At 34.5% G+C, this 22,918-nt stretch overlaps 2 protein-coding genes across 5 annotated transcripts in view; both read right to left on the reverse strand.

Annotated features, from left to right (window-relative positions):
- Positions 1-9,315: 9,315 nt before the first annotated feature.
- Positions 9,316-22,918, reverse strand: part of LOC121431015 (neurotrypsin-like) — a 28,365-nt gene continuing 14,762 nt past the window's right edge. The window contains exons 2-8 of one of the 4 annotated variants that reach the window (XM_041628474.1): positions 16,833-16,935; positions 16,300-16,515; positions 15,089-15,163; positions 12,821-13,114; positions 11,374-11,568; positions 10,834-10,924; positions 9,316-10,358 (exon numbers count right to left, since the gene is read on the reverse strand). In XM_041628474.1, the coding sequence (XP_041484408.1) occupies positions 10,175-10,358; positions 10,834-10,924; positions 11,374-11,568; positions 12,821-13,114; positions 15,089-15,163; positions 16,300-16,515; positions 16,833-16,905 (1,128 nt within the window). In that variant the 5' untranslated portion in view covers positions 16,906-16,935 and the 3' untranslated portion in view covers positions 9,316-10,174. Of the gene's footprint in view, positions 10,359-10,833; positions 10,925-11,361; positions 11,569-12,820; positions 13,115-15,088; positions 15,164-16,299; positions 16,516-16,832; positions 16,936-22,918 lie in introns of all 4 variants that reach the window. The other 3 variants (XM_041628473.1, XM_041628476.1, XM_041628475.1) reach the window with 3 other exon arrangements.
- LOC121431016 lies at positions 19,935-22,177 on the reverse strand. The gene is made up of 3 exons (XM_041628477.1): positions 21,951-22,177; positions 21,424-21,514; positions 19,935-20,958 (listed from the first exon to the last, which is right to left on the reverse strand). Exons 1-3 carry the CDS (start codon positions 22,063-22,065, stop codon positions 20,721-20,723), a joined length of 444 nt encoding a protein of 147 aa, XP_041484411.1. The 5' UTR covers positions 22,066-22,177; the 3' UTR covers positions 19,935-20,720.

Here is a 22,918-nt window from a genome sequence, read left to right on the forward strand (position 1 = left end):
TCGGTTAAAAAGAGCCTATATAGCAAATGTCTTGCTCACGTGCCCGGGTCACGGGCATAGGTACTGTGACCGGGTATCGGAAGCCGGAAATTGGGCCACGGCATCATTCATTGTATAGATATGCCAATTTTACATCGAAATTAAATTTTACCTGGACCCTTTCACAAAAAATATATATCTGCGTATTTTTATATTATTATATTATCTTTATATAAAAGAATTTCTCACCCATGAAATCGGCTGGAAATTTCAGGAAATTACCTTTTTCACTAGATTACTAACATTTAATTACTAAATGAAATAAATTAAAGGCCATGTCAAACTAATAATAATAATGGTTACATTATGTAGCGCTTTACATTGAAATAATTATCAACCCTGTCACTGGATCCATTACTGTTCCACACATAAAGTGCACCATCTCCACTCCCTGGGGAGTATCCCGGCCAGGCAACCATTTATCAATGCACACGTGCCAATCTTATCACATTGACGTTCACATGATACCTGGTATCCATTTAACACCTGGGTGTAGAGTGACAAACGTGGATAAGTGCCAAAGGACAATATTGGGCCGGGTGGAATTCGAACCCTCGACCTTTGGTTTAAGGGTCAAGTTATTAAAATATTTAAATAATAAATGGTTAAAATAATAACATTATCAAGAGGGTGTGTTAGAATTAAATTTGAATCCTAAAGGCCGGAAAATGTCTGTTGCACAGGTAATGCATCCTTTAAAGTTGCAGGCCAAATATTTTCGTTTGTTTCATCCAAAGTACATTGACCTTAAAACATGTTTCGGAAGTTTATTGTAATGTTCAATATATGTACCATAACGCAGATACCCTTTTGTATTTACATTCAATAGAATAATTATGCTTCTTTCATTGATCTTGATAACAATGAAAAATTAACTTAAATTTTATTCAACGAGAAAAGAGTCATTTGCGCAAATCTGACAGAACCGTTTAATACCGTGACAAGAAGCTGCTCCTGCTGACGAACATCCAGATGGTTGTACGAGCGAACACTCAGACAGGCTAGGATCATCTGAAGAATAAAATAAGATATTATGACCATGATGACGTCGAACATAATCAGAATTTTATTTAATGTACAATACAACGAGCAATGCACAGTAAGCAGCATTCTACAGTTCAGCCATTATTGTTGCATGTATACGTGAAAAAAATCATTGATTTGGATTTGCACATCGTTTTTATGATAAAATGAGAGTAAAATTGGATGTTGCGGATCACACAAAGAAAACGGATAAGCGTAGAAAATACCTCTAGTTAATGTCCATACAAATATATTTATCATAAAATCTCAAAGACCATCGGTTTCAGATAACGAAGTTTGTTTGCCCCGATTTCATTTCCACGTGGTTTAGGCAAGAAATCTGATACAGTTGTCATGATACTAAGAATTAATATTTATAAAATAAGTCTAACGGATGCGCCATTACTTTCATCACAAAATAACCCATGGTTAGGAGTTGAATCCTGTCCATAAGGCGTCTCCCGTATTGCTCTATTTGCTCCTTTGAATCCCAAATGTTTGCAAATTACTACGACATCGGAGATATCAGTATTGGTCCCACATGTTGTCTCCCACGTCCCATTGTCTATCTTGATCTCAATTGTCCCTTTATTAGAATCTGGACCGCCAACAAGTTGCACATCTGTCAACAGAATGGTATGAGATGGAAAATTACTAAATAAGTCCTTTGTAAAGTCATGTTCACGTTCTACTTTTATATTTGAAATAAACAACATTCATTTAATATGTGAAGATCTAAAGTCTGTCAGATCGTCACACATAAGTGAACATGTATAACACTTTCTTCAATGCTTCTGGCATACACCCTTACTTGCACTCACATGCACCATGCACCTCGGTTACTTCTTCAACGATTGCAAACAGAATCTTATCTATTCTCTTTCAATAGAGCAGATGTATTAAACGGGGAAACCTTTTCACCCCAGTGCAAATATTATACAGCCAGTGAATGTAATAAGGCTTTTCATAAATTAGCTCAAAGTGATATTCCCGACTACTTTAGTTTAATGCATTAAAATATAAGAAGCTTACAAAAAAAAAATTTATACTTTCTGCGAATTTTTATCCACATTAAACACATTTCCATTTTCTATTATTGGTCTCACGGAGACATGGTTGCATCCATTGTCTCCTCCAATTTACAACATTGATAATTACAACTTCCTCCATATAGATCGAAAAGTTGGTAAGGGAGGAGGTGTCGCTCTCTATGTACATAAAGATCTTAATTACAAAGTAAGACATGATATTGAACTTCAAAATATGGAATCCTTATTCATTGAAATTTCTAACGCTAAAAATAAGAATAAAATAATCGGTGTAATCTATAGACCCCCAACCAATAATGCTGATATATTTTTAAATGAATTGGAATCTAGTCTTGAATCAGTTTCTCGAGAAAACAAAAAAATCTTTATCATGGGCGACTTTAACATTGATTTGTCATTCCCCTATACTACAATAGGTCAACATTTTACTAATTTATTATCATCATTTGGATTACAACATCTCGTTAATAAACCAACTAGAATTTCTAACATATCAAATACAATACTTGATAATATTTTTTCTAATGCACTTGATAAAAGTGATAATGGAATAATATACTATGATATTTCAGACCATCTGCCTATTTTTGCAATGTATCCAAATGACAAGCGCCTCACCAACCTAGGGACAAAGATAACATAACCAGACGGAATGAAACCCAACGTAATATACATGTAGAATCCCTTAAGGTAGATTTGGCTGAAGAAGATTGGCATGATATTTACCTAGAACAAAATGCAAATGACTCTTATGTAATATTCTTAAATAAACTTCTTTATTATTATGATAAAAACGTGCCATTACTAAGAGTTAAATCGAGAAAAAAGAAGAACAAACAACCGTGGGTCACACAAGGTATAATTAAATCCATATTCACTCGGAATAGACTTTATAAAATATCCATTAAATCGCCTACAATTCAAAACATAAATAAATACAAAAAATTCCGCAACAAATTAACTTCAGTTATTCGCCTTGCTCGCAAATCTTACTTTTCTGATAAAATTGAAAATAACAAAGATAATAAAAAATCATTATGGAATTCTGTAAATGAGATATTAGGTAAGAAAAAAGAAAACTATGATAACATCAATTTCGTAGAAAATGGTCAACACTTGCGAAACCCAAGTGATGTTGCTAATACCTTTACTAACTTCTTCAATAATATCGGTCCAAATTTAGCTTCAAAAATAGTATCTAATGATAATGACTTTTCTGAATACTTAAACGACTTTCCGGAACATTCTTTATTTTTTAATCCGACTAATACTCATGAGATTTTAGAAATTGTTAGGTCTTTGAAACCAACTAAATCTTCAGGGCATGATTGAATAAGTGTCTGTTTATTAAAACAAATAATTCACTTTATAGCTTCACCGCTCATGCATATTTTTAACCTCTCTCTGTATCATGGCATTGTTCCCGATCCACTTCAGATTGCAAAAATAATACCAATATGTAAGAAAGATGACCCATGTCTCACTTCCAACTACCGACCAATATCTTTATTACCGAGTATCTCTAAAATTCTTGAAAAAATAGTTTACAAGCGATTGTATTCCTTTTTGAACAATAACAATATATTATTTCCAAATCAATATGGTTTTAGAGAGAATCACTCAACCAATTATGCAATTTTACAATTATTCGACAAAATATCTGATTCTCTCTCTAAAAAAGAACACAATGTTGGGGTTTTTATGGACTTATCAAAAGCATTCGATACAATGGATCACCGCATTTTACTTTGTAAATTAAAGAGATATGGAATGAGGGGGGGGTGTTTTCACTTGGTTCAAAGATTACTTAAGTAATCGACGCCATTATGTTTCTTTCAAATAAAAAACATCCAATATTTGTACTATGAAATGTGGAGTACCACAAGGATCGATTTTAGGTCCCTTGCTATTTTTTATTTATATGAATGATATTGTAAATGCATCTCGAGAATTAACATATGTTTTATTTGCAGACGATACAAATGTCTTCTATTCCCACAAAGACTTAAGTATACTCGTCCCGACACTTAATTTAGAATTAAAGAAATTATCAAAATGGTTTAAAGCTAATAAACTCTCCCTAAATATAAGCAAAACAAATTTTATGTATTTTAAACACATTCAAACTAAACATATGTTCCTTAATATATACATAGATGACATCCCTATCATTGAAAAACAAGAAACCAAATTTTTAGGTGTATGGATTGACTCAAATTTAACCTGGAACAGTCACATTCACAATATTTGCATGATGGCATCCAGAGGAATAGGAATTTTGTTTAGATTAAAATATTATCTCTCCAAAAAATCATTATTTATGCTTTATAATTCGTTCGTTTTATCCCACTTATCTTACTGCAACTTAGTATGGGGGTACGGTAGTAAGGTAAAAATAGAAACGATTTTCCGTCTCCAAAAGAAAGCACTCCGCATATGTACTCATTCACATTTCATTGCACATACTGATCCAATATTTCACAACTTAAAAACATTGAAAATTGAAGATATTAACATTTATCAAACGGCCATATTTATGTTTAAATTTTCATCCAATACTATCCCGATTCCATTTCGCAATTTTTTGTTTACAACAAAGACATTCACAATTATCCAACACGGCATTCACCAGATCTTCACTTAACCAACCCAAGAATATTACTCGCTCATAAAACGATACGCCACCGTGGCCCAGACATTTGGAATGCATTGCCACATGCTATAAAACAATGTACATCTCTCTATTCGTTTAAAGCTTCGTTGAAAAAATTTCTTATTTCTAAGTATACCTAATTTGATTCACCTGCACTCACCCACATGCACACACTTGCACTTCTTTTTACAATTTTTTTTCTACCAATATATATATATATATATATATATTTAAATCTTATATTTCGTGACGATCAATTTATCAAATATAATTTATGATGGTTTTCATGTAGCCCCCTCTCCTGGCTGCTATTGCTTCAAGCACCTCTGTGCTTATAATAGCTGGCCCCTGTATTTTACCGAACTATATCACATGCTAAGGTATGATTTAATTATCAGTCTTGTTTGTATTATTTACATTGTATCTTTTAAATTGTCACATTTAATTTGTCATTCAATTATGTGAACATGATTATTTATCATTGATTTCTGAATAAAATGCAGAAACTCCTGCAAACAAAATATAAAAGATCAATTAAACCTGGATTTTTAGGCGTTTGCTGACATTATAGGTTTTGCTATGAGTATTCATTGATAACCTTCCAAGGAGTTCTCACGCATCATTATGGTTTCAAACCCGGGTTAACGAATTAAGAGAAAACCGCCCTACCAACTGTATATATTATGATGAAATTGGTGAGATTTTTGATGAGAGTATAAAGAAATATGGTTACCTGTTATGACACAGATGATGAACCTAATCCAAATAATCACTAAAAAGACAATGGTTATCTGATTCCGATTCATGTCGAACAGTGTTGCAATCACTGAATTAGATGAAGCTGCAAAGAATGAAATTGAGCCAATCAACATGTATCGGCCTCTAAAAAAATTGTGACAATGGACATCGCTGCGACGTTACTGGTTATCAACAAGGCCTTTGTTAAAGCAATTTTTCGCAAACACCACGCAGACGCTTTTCAAAATGTAGAGAATCTATTTTTAAAAGCCCTTCAAAACAAAGCATTCTTTGTCTAGATAGGTTAATCAAAAGAACAATGCCGTCCGTACATGACCTCAGATTAATGACATATTTCAAGTTTTTCATCGGCTTCAAAACTTCCGACGATCAGCTGTCACACACAAAGAACTTTCAGCTTTTCATTGTCATTTGACGAACATATTCAATAGATTTACTGTGTTTTATAATCCACCCCCGTTGCAATTGCGAAAAGTCTAATAACGTTTCTGCGCGGACGGTAAAAGATAATTGCCTGATTCTTTTGCAAATAGTTCGAAATAGAAGGGTTGTGGTGGTGAACTAGGTCATAGAAGTATAATCTTAGAACAAGCGCGTCAGATATAGGAATTTTTATTTAACAGTTATTGTGATTTTACCATAATTTCTTTCGGTATATCACAAATTATATTAGGAGTGGGCTAGAAATGAATGGTTTTGTGTTGTGTAACTATGGCAACAGTTTTGTGTTCCTTTTACCTTATCTCAACATGAAATGACATTAATTTTTGTTTCGGGTCCGAGAAAAAGGTGTGCCGGACCAAAATCCAAAATGGACACCCAAACCCCCAAATTCACATTTTTGGCCACGAATTCTGTATTTGTGGTCTTTTTTCTGGCTTTGGTGTCGTCTGGCTTTAGACGATACCAACTAAACACTACCGAGCAGCTTCATAGCTAAAATTGCTTTTATTCTTATAAATTTGTGTTTATGGATATATTTGCAAAATACATCTCAATAAACAAAAGACAATGTGATTTGTGATAGGGGTTATGCGGTATGCACTGTATATCCATGCATTAACCACAAGGACATATATGAACAAGGTCTGGATATATTATGTACAAACTATAGTTTCATTAAAAATGAGCTCCTGAAGTTAATAATTGAATTGTGAATTTGATTGCTTGTCAGCTTATGTGCATGATGTAACCCGAATTACCCGATGTAACATAAATTGCACATAAACCAGAACATTAATATCGCATGTATATTGTACATCAAATTAATGACCCATGTATAGCCCACTCCTAATTATATTAGTTAATATTTAACTCTTATTAAGAGAACAATCAAAGGAAGGCAATAAAATAATAATAATTACCATTTTATACATAAAATCTAGGATGCAAATTCCAATTCCTCTGTCTTATTCTCAACGAACGGATGTGGGCCACTTCCAATTACAAGTTTTATAAAGTTTACAACGAGCTGTTACGATCATCAAGTTTCCAGTAATGATAGAGTATACTCACAATTGTTAGATTTTAATACTCAGATTCATGGTAGTTTTATTCCGGACTTCCCCTATTTTTTGGTAAAGGGTATGACGTATGGACCTGGTTTTTATCAACCGAAGGTGGGCTCATGTAACTGCTGCATGGATTGAATTTCGAGTTTTCAATACATTCTAGCGGTAATGGCATCGTCTTCCAGAAAGCACATTTCGGGAAACATTGCCTAAAATGCTGTCCTTAATTAAGGGCCATTGCAATTGCTCTTGCGAACGTTTGCGATCATTTGGTCACAATATATGTTGCACAGAATCCCAACGGTTGTAAGCAGTAGTACCACCGATTGTGAAAGGGGCTTTACTGGCACTCCTTTTTATATCACAAAGGAACCTCTTTTGTTTGCTTTCCATTGAGTCTACTCAACATTATTGATCAAATAACTGAATAATAGGCGAACAGAATCATTTTCAGAGTCAAGTTCCTCTTTTACGAACACTTACTATTCATGTTCACAGCCTATTTACAGATTGCGTGAGAATCTCACTTTAATTCGTTTTTTTTTTCTTAACGGTAAACAATCCTCATTCCAGACCAATACTGTGTTTCGATTATATCCTTACACTTTTGTGTAGTTGTTAGGTTGTCAATCAAATTTATTCACTGAATTTAGCATATCACTATCTGTACATTTGCTCTATCCGTCTCACTTCCCCATTCCCCTCTCTTCCTTTCATTCTGCCACGTAAAATTTGTCTCACACACGCGCACACCCACACAAACCTCATCCCAAAACAACACTATTTTTCAATTACATCCTTATTTCATTTTTTTTTTGCTTTCAGGTTGTCAATAAAATTTCTTTACAGAATAATTTAGAGCATCACTATGACTGCATGTCTCCGTCTCTTTTTCTCCCCCTATCTATCGCTATTTCTCACATAATATACTTTATCTATAATCAACCACACACACACACGAACATATTCTTACTCTCAAGTACAAACATATATTTATTTCACCTTCACCATTCCTCTTCCTTTGTCTCTCTCTTTTTCTCTTCTATCCAGTGTGGATGTTGCACATTCAAATTATTGTTTCTAATTTTTTAGAATTTTGTACACTTCTGTTTTTACAAAAGACAATACAAATGGTGGGTCTAATTTATAATGGTTAATGAATGGGTTTGTAGTTTATTTTTGTCTTTTTTTATCACTTACAATATCATTTTTCAATCGAAAGATTTTTACCTTATGAAAGATTCATATTTTTTCTATTTTTTATTAATTTTAATATTTCAGATAAGCACTTTAATCATTACCTTTGCTAGTTATCAAGAAACAACCTTATTCATCAAAAGTGACATCCCAAATGAAACATGGACAGATTACTAAAGGTATACATCTACATATATTCGAGCATTAAAGACCCTGACCGGTGTAAAAACAATCATATATCAAAATAAAGGTAATGATTCATACAATACAAACATACCAAAAATATTACATATATCTCCTTCCAATAGTTAAAAATGTTAAATAAAAATCAAAGAAACTGCACCTTCAAATTACGCTTTGATTGAGCACCCCTACGTCGCCTGGAAATGATGACGTCACGTTGTGTCTGGAGGGTTGTGATTCCATAGGTTTGTGTACAAAAGCATTAGGTATTTTTTTCCATTTCCATGTTATGAATCCATTTTTTTTTTCGTTTTCAGATAAAAATGGCACTTAAAATTATTCACTGTTCAAATTGTTGTGAACCTACAACTATTCACTACTTTTTTTTGTGATTTCTTTTTTTTTGGCTATTATTGGGCCTAAATTGCTATGTCAGGAAAAATTGTTATACATAATCAGAATGCAGATAGAATTGAAATCTGCGCCAAATAAGCAGAAAATAAAATATGGCAAAAACTAGTTCAAAACTGTAGATTTCATAATTTCAAGCTTGTGGGAAAAAATATATGTGATATCCCTCTGTGATAGAAGTGAAGAGAATGAAATGCGTTATCTGGAAAACAAAAAAATCACCCAGTTTTTCTGTGTACAAACCTATGGAATCACGACGCTTCTTACACAACGTGACGTCACGGTCTCGAGGCAGGTGAAAAGCACAATAAAGCCTATTCTCTAAACGGGGTTCGAGCCCCGATAATTGGAATATTCTTAAGCAAAATACTCAGCTGGGAAGCGGTGAAATACATAAAGCATACCGTGCTGTATTTAGTAGCTTATAAGCTTTCGATTGGTATATAATTTGTCAGTTTCATTTTTGGGTCCGGTCTGGATCTTTAAACAATCATAATGACAAATCATGAAGTTACATGTATTAACCATTAAATCAAAGTAACTTTAAAAACATCACAGTTTATAGAGTAGAACAAGGAAAATAAACATTATTATTATCAAACAACAGTTCATTTTACTAATCATTCATAGCTACTGAAGATAAGCATAATCTAATTTCGGACATCAGGATCTAATCATCTTTTCACATGGTATACGCAAGAACACCTTTGTCCAACGCATTCCCATGCTTTATTTGGCCAAGATTGCAAGGGTAAAATACTTATTTAATTAAACTTAGTATTTAGATAACTAGAATAGCCTTTCCCTGATATGCATAAAACATATCTTGTCTCCACTTTCACAACAGAAATGTACAGTATACATGGTATAAACTGGTATATATGAAGAGCAATTCGGTTATAGGATACAGTTATGGCCCTCATAAGTTGCAATAGAGAGGTTCTCCTTCCACTAAGCGATTACTTTCAACAACGCACCAATTCCATTTAAAAATGCAAATCAAATCACAATGGAGAGCTCATATGCTTTCGTCGAAAGTTGATGGACCAAGATAAGAAGCGTCGTCTCATGATTCTGGATAACGATATATTTCCAATTGTTCGTCAGGTGCAAGTCTTCGCATGGTCTGCTGTCCCGGTCCATCAACTTTCGACAAACATGACAAAAGCTTCTCAGCTCGCTATTGTGATTTGACTTGCATTTTGAAAGGAGTCGGTGCGCTGTATAGAGCGGCCGCCTCGTGATTGCGAAAACTCTCTAATGATCTGAAGTCAGATTCCATTTATATTCCTCCCTTAGATCATGTAAGGGTGATGTGGTGAGTGGTGTCGTCAGGATCCGATACATTTTCAACGTTTCTGATCGTATATCTGAGAGGAGTAGTGAATATCTCCATCGGATGTTGTAGCTGGATCCGATTTTCTGACATCCTCAATATCATGATAAAAGCCTGTGTCTTTTTCAGGCGAATTTGAAGACTGGACCAAATCTACGTGTTGCATCTTCTGGTCCTTCTTTAGGTCTTTCATCATCCTTTAATGTAGAATAAAAAAGTTAAGAAAAAATGAGAATAGAATGTAGACGGATGAGTATCGAGTATGACAGAAAAATAAATGCATCATAATGCTGAACCATGTATTTTTTTTACTCATTCAGAGAAGTAAATTCCCTGATATATAGAGCTCTATGTATTCTAAAGATTTGGGGGTTAATTTTTGTACGTCACCTGAATATATCGATAATTGCTCGGTTGGGATGACCGTTTATTATCTTGACCAGAAATTCCGGAATGTTGTTTTGTGCTGCCTTTGGACACAAAACCGGACATTATAATGGTTAAAAATCATTCCTAATAAAGTCAGATGTTTGTATTAAAATTAGATGTATGATTTACCTAGCTGGTCAAACAGTTATTTCCTTCTGCTTTCCAAAAGTCAGTTCACGTTATGTAAACATCTGCTCCTTTTTTATTCAAAATACAAACATTTTCATAAATAGTGGGACTCACTTTCGGATATGGATGATATATATTACCGAGACGATGAGAAGGACACTAAGGATAATGATGACAACACCTTCACCAACTACAGCACCAAAATCTGTAGAGATTACATATAATATGCAGTATGCACATATCAACAATTATTAATACTCGTTCAGGTTAAGGCATATGTATCACATGAATAAGTGCATTCTATTTTTATTTCGATTGTGTTTTATTTATGTGAATACATGCATTTTGTTGCATTTCCGTGGTCATCATTTTTTGAGCACTGAATCAATATAATTTTATTGCGACCGGTAGCGATATGTTTTCTATTCTTATCCTTACTGGCCCTCATATGTTTTTTTTTTGTTATATGATGAACATAAACATAATTTATTATAATTTCATATGACTGGATTTACTCTGTCTTTAATGTCAAATTGACCCCATGGTACCATCACTTTCATTGTGGAGGCACGTCGGTGGCTAATTCAAATCAGAAAAGAATTACGTCCTTTTTTAAAAAAAAGATAAATTTTGTATAATTACAAGAGCTGTTACAATATTGCTGGGGTGTTGAGGAGAAGGTTGTGGTCAGTGGTGATGCAGTCAGATCGTCCCTTGGACTATGACCACTGGTCATTTCAGAACTTGGTTGATAGGTCATCACTTCCGTGTGGGGGCCTTTTTCTTGTATCTCCTCATTGGACCATGTTGATCCAATAGTAGGTGTGGTTTCTCTAGTCTCTGTGTGGACTACACATGAAAACAATCCATAATTTATTGTTCGAAATAGACATGAAATGAAATCGAAAATTTGCTTTGCCGAATTGATCGTGGGCCCGGCAGCCACTGTGGAGCGCCAGATCGAAGATGCTCTATCCCTTTAATCGTTGAACGCCAAACAGGGTAGCAGCAACTCCCATCTTTTAACTTCTTTTGGTCTGACGCGGCCGGGGTTTGAACCCCCGACCTCCCGGGTGTGAGACGGACGCTCTACCAACTGAGCCAACACACCGGTTAAGCATGTCATGTATACCCAAGCAAATTGCAAAAGTCTCACACTATAATGATAATGATAGTAATAACGATGATTATGATCATGATAATAATGATAAATCATAATGATGATGCTAAATAATGATAACACCAATAATAATCGTATACATGTGTAATAATCAGCATCATAGTAAGAAGAGGGAGACGTCAAAAAAGACGATGAAGTATCAATGTGTGAAGTGTAAATGTTTCTTTTTTTCTATTTAGAGAACATATCCCTAATCATCATCATTACTACCACCATCATCATCAACATCATCATCAACATCATCAACAACAACATCATCATCAGTTGCGTTACTAACGGAGTCTGTATAAACTTATTTTAATGAACATTAGTTTATGGATTTCCTTTCTCCGTAATGTAATAATAATAATAATAATAATAATAATAATAATAATAATAATAATAGGCATTTATATAGCGCCATCTATCTAGAAATCTTCTATTCCGAGGCGCACAAGAAACGAAAGAATGAAAAAGTTTGGATGAGTGTCAAAGTGCCAATAACTGATACTGTAAGAAAAGATAAAGATTTCAGTTTGGATTTGAATGTACTCTGTTTATTATCCCATTACCTTAGGGGAACTATCATACCTCCAAGCGCATTAGAACGTGGCATTTGTTGTTCTTTTATAAAACATGTAAACCAATGTTGAATGAACAATGATAATTAGTCTTAAATATTGTTTGATATTATCTTTTAGGGCTTTTTAGGGGCTGCTGCGTTTTGGTAAATTATTAAGATTTATTTGTTTCACTATATCATTCATCATTGAGAGTTATACTTTCTACGTATCATGTTATCTTTTGAAAAAAAATGTATCATTTATGAATGCAGGGGAAATATAAATAAACACTAGTGTTTCACTCCTTGTCAGCTAGGTCTTGATAGATACCTCATTATCGAGGAAATAATGATTTATGAAGTTTAAGATTGGTACCCACTTGTAAAGACAGCTATGTATCCCACTCCACCACAGCTCTCGGTAGGGTCTCCTTGGCATGGGAATTGGCAGTTCACATCTGATCCCAGTCCATGTCTAGTATAGTTATCACTGCCTTCACCACAGTAGCATTCATTTCCATTTTCAACACCAGCATAAGTATAATTAGCTGTGATAGATGTATTACAAAACTGGATGCAATATGAAATGGTAATCGATGGACTATTTGTCAAACTTTCGCCAGACAACGCCGAGTCATTCCTCATATCCACAAAGCATCCAAGATATCCATCACCTACATGAGAAAGAACGATAACGTTATAACCTAAGATGGTATCTGCTTGTTTGTGCGTGTGGGACATTAATGTAGTTAGACCTATCAGATATAGGCATGATAGGGCAGAGCGAGCAGAAAATGAACAGAACTGTATTAAGTCACTCCCTTTCTCTTATAATTTTACATTCGAGATATTAAAGCGTGGTGGAATAAACATAATATTCCTGGTATCTTTCTAATTAGTTTATGGAAAATACAGTAGTTACCATATGTGCGACATGATTTAACTCTTGACCAAATTATTCACTGTCTAGTTCCTTGAAAATAATCATTACAAATCTGTGACAAGGATTTGGTCACCGTGTACTTGGACGAAATGCTCAAGTCGTAAATTTGGGGAACTTATTTGAAATTAGTGCTGGAATTATTCAAAGCATATCTTTAGTTTTTGGTATGCACCCCCCCCCCCTCTCAAAAAAGGATACATTGGTCCCAAAATGGTTGTGGTTTGAAGGACATTAACTAAAAATGCTTTCAATATTTTTGTTTACTATCGCACACATAGTTACAGAGAATGCTGAGAACATTTCCATTTATTTGAATTTCGGTTAAAGGGAGCCTTTTTAGCAAATGTCTTGCTCATGGTCATAGGTATTGTGACTGAGTATCGAACTCCGGAAATTCGGCCACGACACCAATTATTGTATACATATACCAATTTTACATCGAAACTAAATTTTACCTGGAGCCATTCCATAGAAAAATACATATCTGCGTATTTTTATATTCTTATATTATCTTTATATAAAAGAACTTCTCACCCATGAAATTGGCTGGAAATTTCTGGAAATTGCCTTTTTCATTAGATTTCTAACATTTATTTACTAAATGAAATAAACTAACGGTCATTTCAAATCAATAATAATAATAGTTACATTATGTAGCGCTTTACATTGAAATAATTATAAACCCTGTCATAGGAACCATTACTGTTCCACACATAAAATGCACCATCTCTACTTCTTGTGGAGTATCCAGGCCAGGCAACCGTTTATTGGTGCATACGTGCCAGTCTAATTACATTGATGTTCACATCCTACCTGGTATCCATTTAACACCTGGGTGGAGAGTGACAAACGTGGATAAGTGCCAAAGGACATTAGGTTCGGGTGGGATTCGAACCTTCGACCCTTGGTTTAAATCTGTTGCACAGGTAATACACCCTTTAAAGGTGCAGGCCAAATATTTTTGTTTGTTTCATCCCAAGTACATAAACCTTAAAGCTTGTGTATAGTTTTGGTAAATCCACCAAAATGCACCTATCACTATTCCAATTCATTGCTAGCTAATATGAATGGATATGCCCTATAACAGTTATGATGTGGAGGATATGAAATGAAAATGTGTTTTACAGGATAAATTTTGCGATTTTACATGGAAATTTAACTTGATCGGGTCACCCGATCAAATTAAAATATCTGTGTGTTTTTGTCTTTCAATTAAATCCTATTCCAAATCATGGAATGGGCTGAAACTTTCAAGATATGTTCTTTGTCTGTAACTTTTGGATAACTAATCACTAAATTTATGAGATAAGTGCTTGAATGCCCATTTTTTTTATTCAAAACAAGCATCGCCGAGAGAGGGCGCTATATATCCAAGATTTTAAAATTTGAAGTTTTCTCAGAGAAGTGCAGTTGGAAAAATATCTAACGGTCTCTACGCTTCAGTAAGACTGTCATATTAGATAATATTCGATTATCAATCACATTATTGACCCTTTACCAAAGCTATACACAGGCTCTAAAACCTGTTTCGGAAGTTTATTGTGATGTTCAATATATGTAACATCACGCAGATACCCTTTTGTATTTACATTCAATAGAATAAATATGCTTCTTTCATTGATCTTGATAACAATGAAAAATTAACTTAAATTTTATTCAACGAGAAAAGAGTCATTTGTGCAAATCTGACAGAACCGTTTGATACCGTGACAAGAAGCTGCTCCTGCTGACGAACATCCAAATGATTGTACGAGCGAACACTCAGACAGGCTAGGATCATCTGAAGAATAAAATAAGATATTATGACCATGATGACGTCGAACATAATCAGAATTTTATTTAATGTACAATACAACGAGCAATGCAGAGTAAGCAGCATTCTACAGTTCAGCCATTGTTGCATGAATATGTGAAAAAAATCATTGATTTGGATTTGCACATCGCTTTTATGATGAAATGAGAGTAAAATTGGATGTTGCGGATCACACAAAGAAAACTGATAAGCGCAGAAAATACCTCTAATTAATGTCCATACAAATATGTTTATCATAAAATCTCAAAGACGATCGGTTTCAGACAACAAAGTTTGTTTGCCCCGATTTAATTTCCACGTGATTTAGGCAAGAAATCTGATACAGTTGTTATGATAGTAAGAATTAATATTTATAAAATAAGTCTAACGTATGGAAGCTTAAAAGTGCCACCGAGATGTTGAGATAATTATCTCGGGAAGTCGACATCTTGATAGCAAAAGATAAGATGACGAGATCCCAGATCTCATCATGTCGACATCTTTTAGAAGAGATGATGAGATGACAAGATCCCGGATCTCATCATGTTGACATCTTGTAGAAGAGATGATGAGATGACAAGATCCCGGATCTCATCATGTCAACATCTTTTAGAAGAGATGATGACATGACAAGATCCCGGAACTCATCATGTCAATATCTTTTAGAAGAGATGATAAGATGACAAGATCTCGGATCTCATCATGTTGACATCTTGTAGAAGAGATGATCAGATGACAAGATCTTGGATCTCGTCATGTCTACATCCATTGGAAGAGATGATCAGATGTCATGATCTCGTAACTCGTCATGTCTACATCTTTAAGAAGAGATGATTAGATGACATGATCATGGATCGAAGATCTTGTCATCTGACCATTTCTTCTAAAAGATGTTGACATGATGAGATCCTGATCTTGTCATCTCATCATCTATTCTACAAGATGTTGACATGATGAGATCCGGGATCTTGTCATCTCATCATCTCTTCTAAAAGATGTCAACATGATGAGATCCAGGATCTTGTCATCTGATCTTTTGCTATCATGATATCGACTTCCCAAAATAATTATCTCAACATCTCGGTGGCACTTTTAAGCTTCCATACTAACGGATGCGCCATTACTTTCATCACAAAATAACCCATGTTTGGGAGTTGAATTCTGTCCATAAGGCGTCTCTGGTATTGCTCTATTTGCTCCTTTGAATCCCAAATGTTTGCAAATTACTACGACATCGAAGGTATCAGTATTGGTCCCACATATTGTCTCCCACGTCCCGTTGTCTATCTTGATCTCAATTGTCCCTTTATTAGAATCTGGACCGCCAACAAGTTGCACATCTGTCAACAGAATGCAAAGAGATGGAAAATTAGTAAATAAGTCCTTTGTAAAGTCTTGTTCACGTTCTAGTTTTGTATTTGAAATTAACAACTTTCATTTAATATGTGAAGATCTAAAAAGGCAATAAACCTGATTTTTTTAGGCAGCGTTTGCTGACATTATAGGTTTCAGTATTTATTGATAACCATCCAAGGAGCTTTCACGCGTCATTGGTTTCGAACCGGGGTTACAGGATTAAGAGAAAACCGCCCTACCAACGTTATATATGATTCAAAATGATGAGATTTTGAATTAAAGTATAAAGGAATATGATTACCTGTTATGACACAGATGCTGAACCGAATCGAAAGAATCACTAAGAAGACAATGGTTATCTGATTCCGATCCATGTCGAACAGTGTTCACTAAATCAGACGAAGCTGCAAAAATGAAATTGGACCAATCAACATGTATCGGCCTCTAAGAAAAATTGTGACATTTAACATCGCTGCGACATTACTGGTCATTAACAAGGCCTCTGTTATAGCAATTTTTCGCAAACACCACGCAGACGCTTTTCAAAATGTAGAGAATCTATTGTTAAAAGCCCTTCAAAACAAAGCATTCTTTGTCTAGATAGGTTAATCAAAAGAACAATGCCGTCCGTACATGACCTCAGACTAATGACATATTTCAAGTTTTTCATCGGCTCCAAAACTTACGACGATCAGCTGTCACAAACAAAAAACTTTCAGTTGTTCATTGTCATTTGACGAACATACTCAACAGATTTACTGTATTTTATGTGTTTTATAATCCACCCCCGTTGCAATTGCGAAAACTCAAATAACGTTTCTGCGCGTACGGTAAAGGGTAATTGCCTGATTTTTTTAGCAAATAGTGGGAAAAATTAAGGTTGTGGTGGTCAACTAGGTCATTGAAGTATAATCTTAGAACAAGCGCGTCAGATATAAGAAATTGTGTTTAACAGTTATTGTGATTTTACCATAATTTTTTTCGGTATATCATAAATTATATTAGGAGTGGGCTAGAAATGAATGATTTTGTGTTGTTTTACTATATATATGGCAACAATTTTTGTGTTCCTTTTACCTTATCTCAACATGAAATGACACTAATTTTTGTTTCGGGTCCAAGAAAAAAGTGTGCCGGGCCAAAATCCAAAATGGCCACCCAAACCCCCAAATTCACATTTTTAGCCACAACTTCTGTATTTGTGGTCTTTTTTCTGGCTTTGGTGTCTATTCATATATTTTGGGGGCAGGCAATTCGTTTTTTCCTAAAATTAGTTCTTTTAAACCATTATTTGTAGAGTTAATTTTTTTGGCTAAATTTACCAATTTCTAGAGCCGTTTTTTGCCAATAGATAGGTTTCATCGTCTTGGATATTTGACAATACCAACTGAACACTACCGAGCAGATTCATAGCTAAAATTGCTTTTATTCTTATGAATTTGGGTTTATGGATATTTGCAAAATACATCTCAATAAACAAAAGACAATGTGATTTATGATAGGGATTATGCGGTATGCACTGTATATCCATGCATTAACCACAAGGACATATATGAACAAGGTCTGGATATATTACGTACAAACTATAGTTTCATTAAAAGTGAGCTCCTGAAGTTAATAACTGAATTGTGAATTTGATTGCTTGTCAGCTTATGTGCATGATGTAGCCCGTATTACCCGATGTAACATAAATTGCACATAAACCAGAACATTAATATCGCATGTATATTGTACATCAAATTAATGACCCATGTTAGCCCACTCCTAATTAACTCGTATTAAAAAAAATCAAAGGAAGGCAATAAAAAATAATAATAATTACCATTTTATTATGTATACATAAAATCTAGGATGCAAATTCCAATTCATCTGTCTTATTCTCAAGGAACGGATGCGGTCCCTCTTCCAAATACGAGTATTTCAATACAGTGATACAACGAGCTGTTACGATCATCAAGTTTCCAATAATGATAGAGAGTATACTCACAATTGTTAGATTTTAATACTCAGATTCATGGTAGTTTTATTCCGGACTTCCCCCTCTTTTTTGGTAGAGGGTATGACGTATGGACCAGGTTTTATCAACCGAGGGTGGGATCATGTAACAGCTCCATGGATTGAATTTCTAGTTTCCAATACATTCTATTGTTAATGGCATCGTCTGGCGGAGAGCACATTTCGGGAAACATGGCCTAAAACGCTACCCTTAAGGGGCTTTCACAATTGCTCGTGCGATCGTTTGCGACCATTAATTGGTCAAAATATATGTTGCACACAATCGTAACGGTTGTAAGCAGTCGTACAACCAATTGTGAAAGGGGCTTTACTGGCACTCCCTTTTATATCACAAAGGAACCTCTTTTGTTCGATTTCTATTGAGTCTACTCAACATTACTGATCAAATAATTGAATAATAGGCGAACAGAATCATTATCAGAGTCAAGTTCCTCTTTTACAAACACTTACTATTCATGTTCACAGTCTATTTACAGATTGCGTGAGAATCTCACTTTAATTCTTTTTTTTTCTTAATGGTAAACAATCCTCATTCCAGACCAACACTGTGTTTCGATTATATCCTTACACTTTTGTGTAGTTGTTAGGTTGTCAATCAAATTTATTCACTGAATTTAGCATATCACTATCTGTACATTTGCTCTATCCGTCTCACTTCCCCATTCCCCTCTCTTCCTTTCATTCTGCCACGTAAAATTTGTCTCACACACGCGCACACCCACACAAACCTCATCCCAAAACAACACTATTTTTCAATTACATCCTTATTTCATTGTTTTGTTTTCAGGTTGTCTATAAAATTTATTTACAGAATAATTTAGAGCATCACTATGACTCTGCATGTCTCCGTCTCTTTTTCTCCCCCTATCTATCGCTATTTCTCACATAATACATTATCTATAATCAACCGCACACACACGAACATATTCTTACTCTCACGTACAAACATTTATTTATTTCACCTTCACCATTCCTCTTCTTTTGTCTCTCTCTTTTTCTCTTCTATCCAGTGTGGATGTTGCACATTCAAATTATTGTTTCTAATTTTTTAGAATTTTGTACACTTCTGTTTTTACAAAAGACAATACAAATGGTGGGTCTAATTTATAATGGTTAATGAATGGGTTTGTAGTTTATTTTTGTCTTTTTTTATCACTTACAATATCATTTTTCAATCGAAAGATTTTTACCTTATGAAAGATTCATATTTTTTCTATTTTTTATTAATTTTAATATTTCAGATAAGCACTTTAATCATTACCTTTGCTAGTTATCAAGAAATAACCTTATTCATCAAAAATGACATCCCAAATGAAACATGGACAGATTACTCAAGGTATACATCTACATATATTCGAGCATTAAACAATCATAATGACAAATCATGAAGTTACATGTATTAACCATTAAATCAAAGTAACTTTAAAAAACATCACAGTTTATAGAGTAGAACAAGGAAAATAAACATTATTATTATCAAACAACAATTCATTCTACTAATCATTCATAGCTACTGAAGATAAGCATAATCTCATTTCGGACATCAGGATCTAATCATCTTTTCACATGGTATACGCAAGAACACCTTTGTCAAACGCATTCCCGCTTTATTTGGCCAAGATTGCAAGGGTAAAATACTAATTTTATTAAACTTAGTATTTAGATAACTAGAATAGCCTTTCCCTGATATGCATGAAACATATCTTGTCTCCACTTTCACAACAGAAATGTACAGTATACATGGTATAAACTGGTATATATGAAGAGCAATTCGGTTATAGGATACAGTTATGGCCCTCATAAGTTGCAATAGAGAGGTTCTCCTTCCACTAAGCGATTACTTTCAACAACGCACCAATTCCATTTAAAAATGCAAATCAAATCACAATGGAGAGCTCATAGGCTTTCGTCTAAAGTTTTGTGGACCAGGATAGAAGCGTCGTCTTATGACTCTGGATAACGATATATTTGCAATTGTTCGTCAGGTGCAAGTCTTCGGATGGTCTGCTGTCCCGGTCCATCAACTTTCGACAAACAGGACAAAAGCTTCTCAGCTCGCTATTGTGATTTGACTTGCATTTTGAAAGGAGTCGGTGCGCTGTATAGAGCGGCCGCCTCGTGATTGCGAAAACTCTCTAATGATCTGAAGTCAGATTCCATTTATATTCCTCCGTTAGATCATGTAAGGGTGATGTGGTGCAGTGGTGTCGTCAGGATCCGATACATTTTCACGTTTCTGATCGTATATCTGAGAGGAGTAGTGAATATCTCCATCGGATGTTGTAGCTGGATCCGATTTTCTGACATCCTCAATATCATGATAAAAGCATGTGTCTTTTTCAGGCGAATTTGAAGACTGGACCAAATCTACGTGTTGCATCTTCTGGTCCTTCTTTAGGTCTTTCATCATCCTTTAATGTAGAATAAAAAATGAGAATAGAATGTAGACGGATCCGTATCGAGTGTGACAGAAAAAGAAATGCATCATAGTGCTGAACCATGTATTTTTTTACTCATTCAGAGAAGTCAATTCCCTGATATATAGAGCTCTATGTATTCTAAAGATTTGGGGGGGGGTTAATATTTGTACGTCACCTGAATATATCGATAATTGCTCGGTTGGGATGACCGTTTATTATCTTGACCAGAAATTCCGGAATGTTGTTTGTGCTACCTTTGGACACAAAACCGGACATTATAATGGTTAAAAATCATTCCTAATAAAGTCAGATGTTTGTATTAAAATTAGATGTATGATTTACCTAGCTGGTCAAACAGTTATTTCCTTCTGCTTTCCAAAAGTCAGTTCACGTTATGTAAACATCTGCTCCTTTTTTATTCAAAATACAAACATTTTCATAAATAGTGGGACTCACTTTCGGATATGGATGATATATATTACCGAGACGATGAGAAGGACACTAAGGATAATGATGACAACACCTTCACCAACTACAGCACCAAAATCTGTAGAGATTACATATAATATGCAGTATGCACATATCAACAATTATTAATACTCGTTCGGGTTAAGGCATATGTATCACATGAATAAGTGCATTCTATTTTTATTTCGATTGTGTTTTATTTATGTGAATACATGCATTTTGTTGCATTTCCGTGGTCATCATTTTTTGAGCACTGAATCAATATAATTTTATTGCGACCGGTAGCGATATGTTTTCTATTCTTATCCTTACTGGCCCTCATATGTTTTTTTTTTGTTATATGATGAACATAAACATAATTTATTATAATTTCATATGACTGGATTTACTCTGTCTTTAATGTCAAATTGACCCCATGGTACCATCACTTTCATTGTGGAGGCACGTCGGTGGCTAATTCAAATCAGAAAAGAATTACGTCCTTTTAAAAAAAATGATAAATTTTGTATAATTACAAGAGCTGTTACAATATTGCTGGGGTGTTGAGAAGGTTGTGGTCAGTGGTGATGCAGTCAGCTCGTCCCTTGGACTATGGCCACTGGTCATATCAGAATTTGGTTGATTGGTCATCACTTCCGTGTGGGGGCTTATTTCTTGTATCTCCTCAGTGGACCATGTTGACCCAATAGTAGGTGTGGGTCCTCTAATCTCTGTGTGGACTACACATGTAGGTTAAGCATGTCATTTATACCTAATGCAAATTGCAAAAGTCTCACACTATAATGATAATGATAGTAATAACGATGATTATGATAATGATAATACTGATAAATCATAATGATGATGCTAAATAATGATAACACCAATAATAATCGTAATAATCAGCATCATAGTAAGAAGAGGGAGACGTCCAAAAAGACGATGAAGTATCAATGTGTGAAGTGTAAATGTTTTTTTTTTTCTATTTAGAGAACATATCCCTAATCATCATCATTACTACCACCACCATCATCAACATCAACATCATCATCATCAACAACAACATCATCATTATCAATACTAACGGAGTCTGTATAAACTTATTTTTAATGAACATTAGTTTATGGATTTCCATTCTCCGTAATGTAATAATAATAATAATAATAATAATAATAGGCATTTATATAGCGCCATCTATCTAGAAATCTTCTATTCCGAGGCGCAAAAGAAACGAAAGAATGAGAAAGTTTGGATGAGTGTCAAAGTGCCAATAACTAATGGGTCAATCTCAAAAAAATGTTACAATTCACAAAAAACGTGTCTCGACTATCTTATGCCCGCTAGTTTCACAACCCTGAACATTTTCTACAAAAATATTATCAATAAAATGACAATAATAGTCTACCTCCACAAACCATATGCGACCAGTGACTAGTAAAGCTCTAAATTTATTACACAGGCCTTTTATTTTGCTTTTTGTTAGAATATACACTGTCTTGGGTCA

This window comes from Lytechinus variegatus, chromosome 17 (genome assembly GCF_018143015.1).
Source record: "Lytechinus variegatus isolate NC3 chromosome 17, Lvar_3.0, whole genome shotgun sequence".
Taxonomy (NCBI): domain Eukaryota; kingdom Metazoa; phylum Echinodermata; class Echinoidea; order Temnopleuroida; family Toxopneustidae; genus Lytechinus; species Lytechinus variegatus.

Excerpts from the sequence above, each read along its gene's own strand:
- LOC121431016 (XM_041628477.1), bottom strand. The coding sequence starts at position 22,065 with ATGACCAATCAACCAAATTCTGATATGACCAGTGGCCATAGTCCAAGG. Across the intron at positions 21,515-21,950 it reads GCAATATTGTAACAGCTCTT|ATTTTGGTGCTGTAGTTGGT; the intron begins GTAATTATACAA and ends TAATCTCTACAG. Across the intron at positions 20,959-21,423 it reads TATATCATCCATATCCGAAA|GATGATGAAAGACCTAAAGA; the intron begins GTGAGTCCCACT and ends TCTACATTAAAG.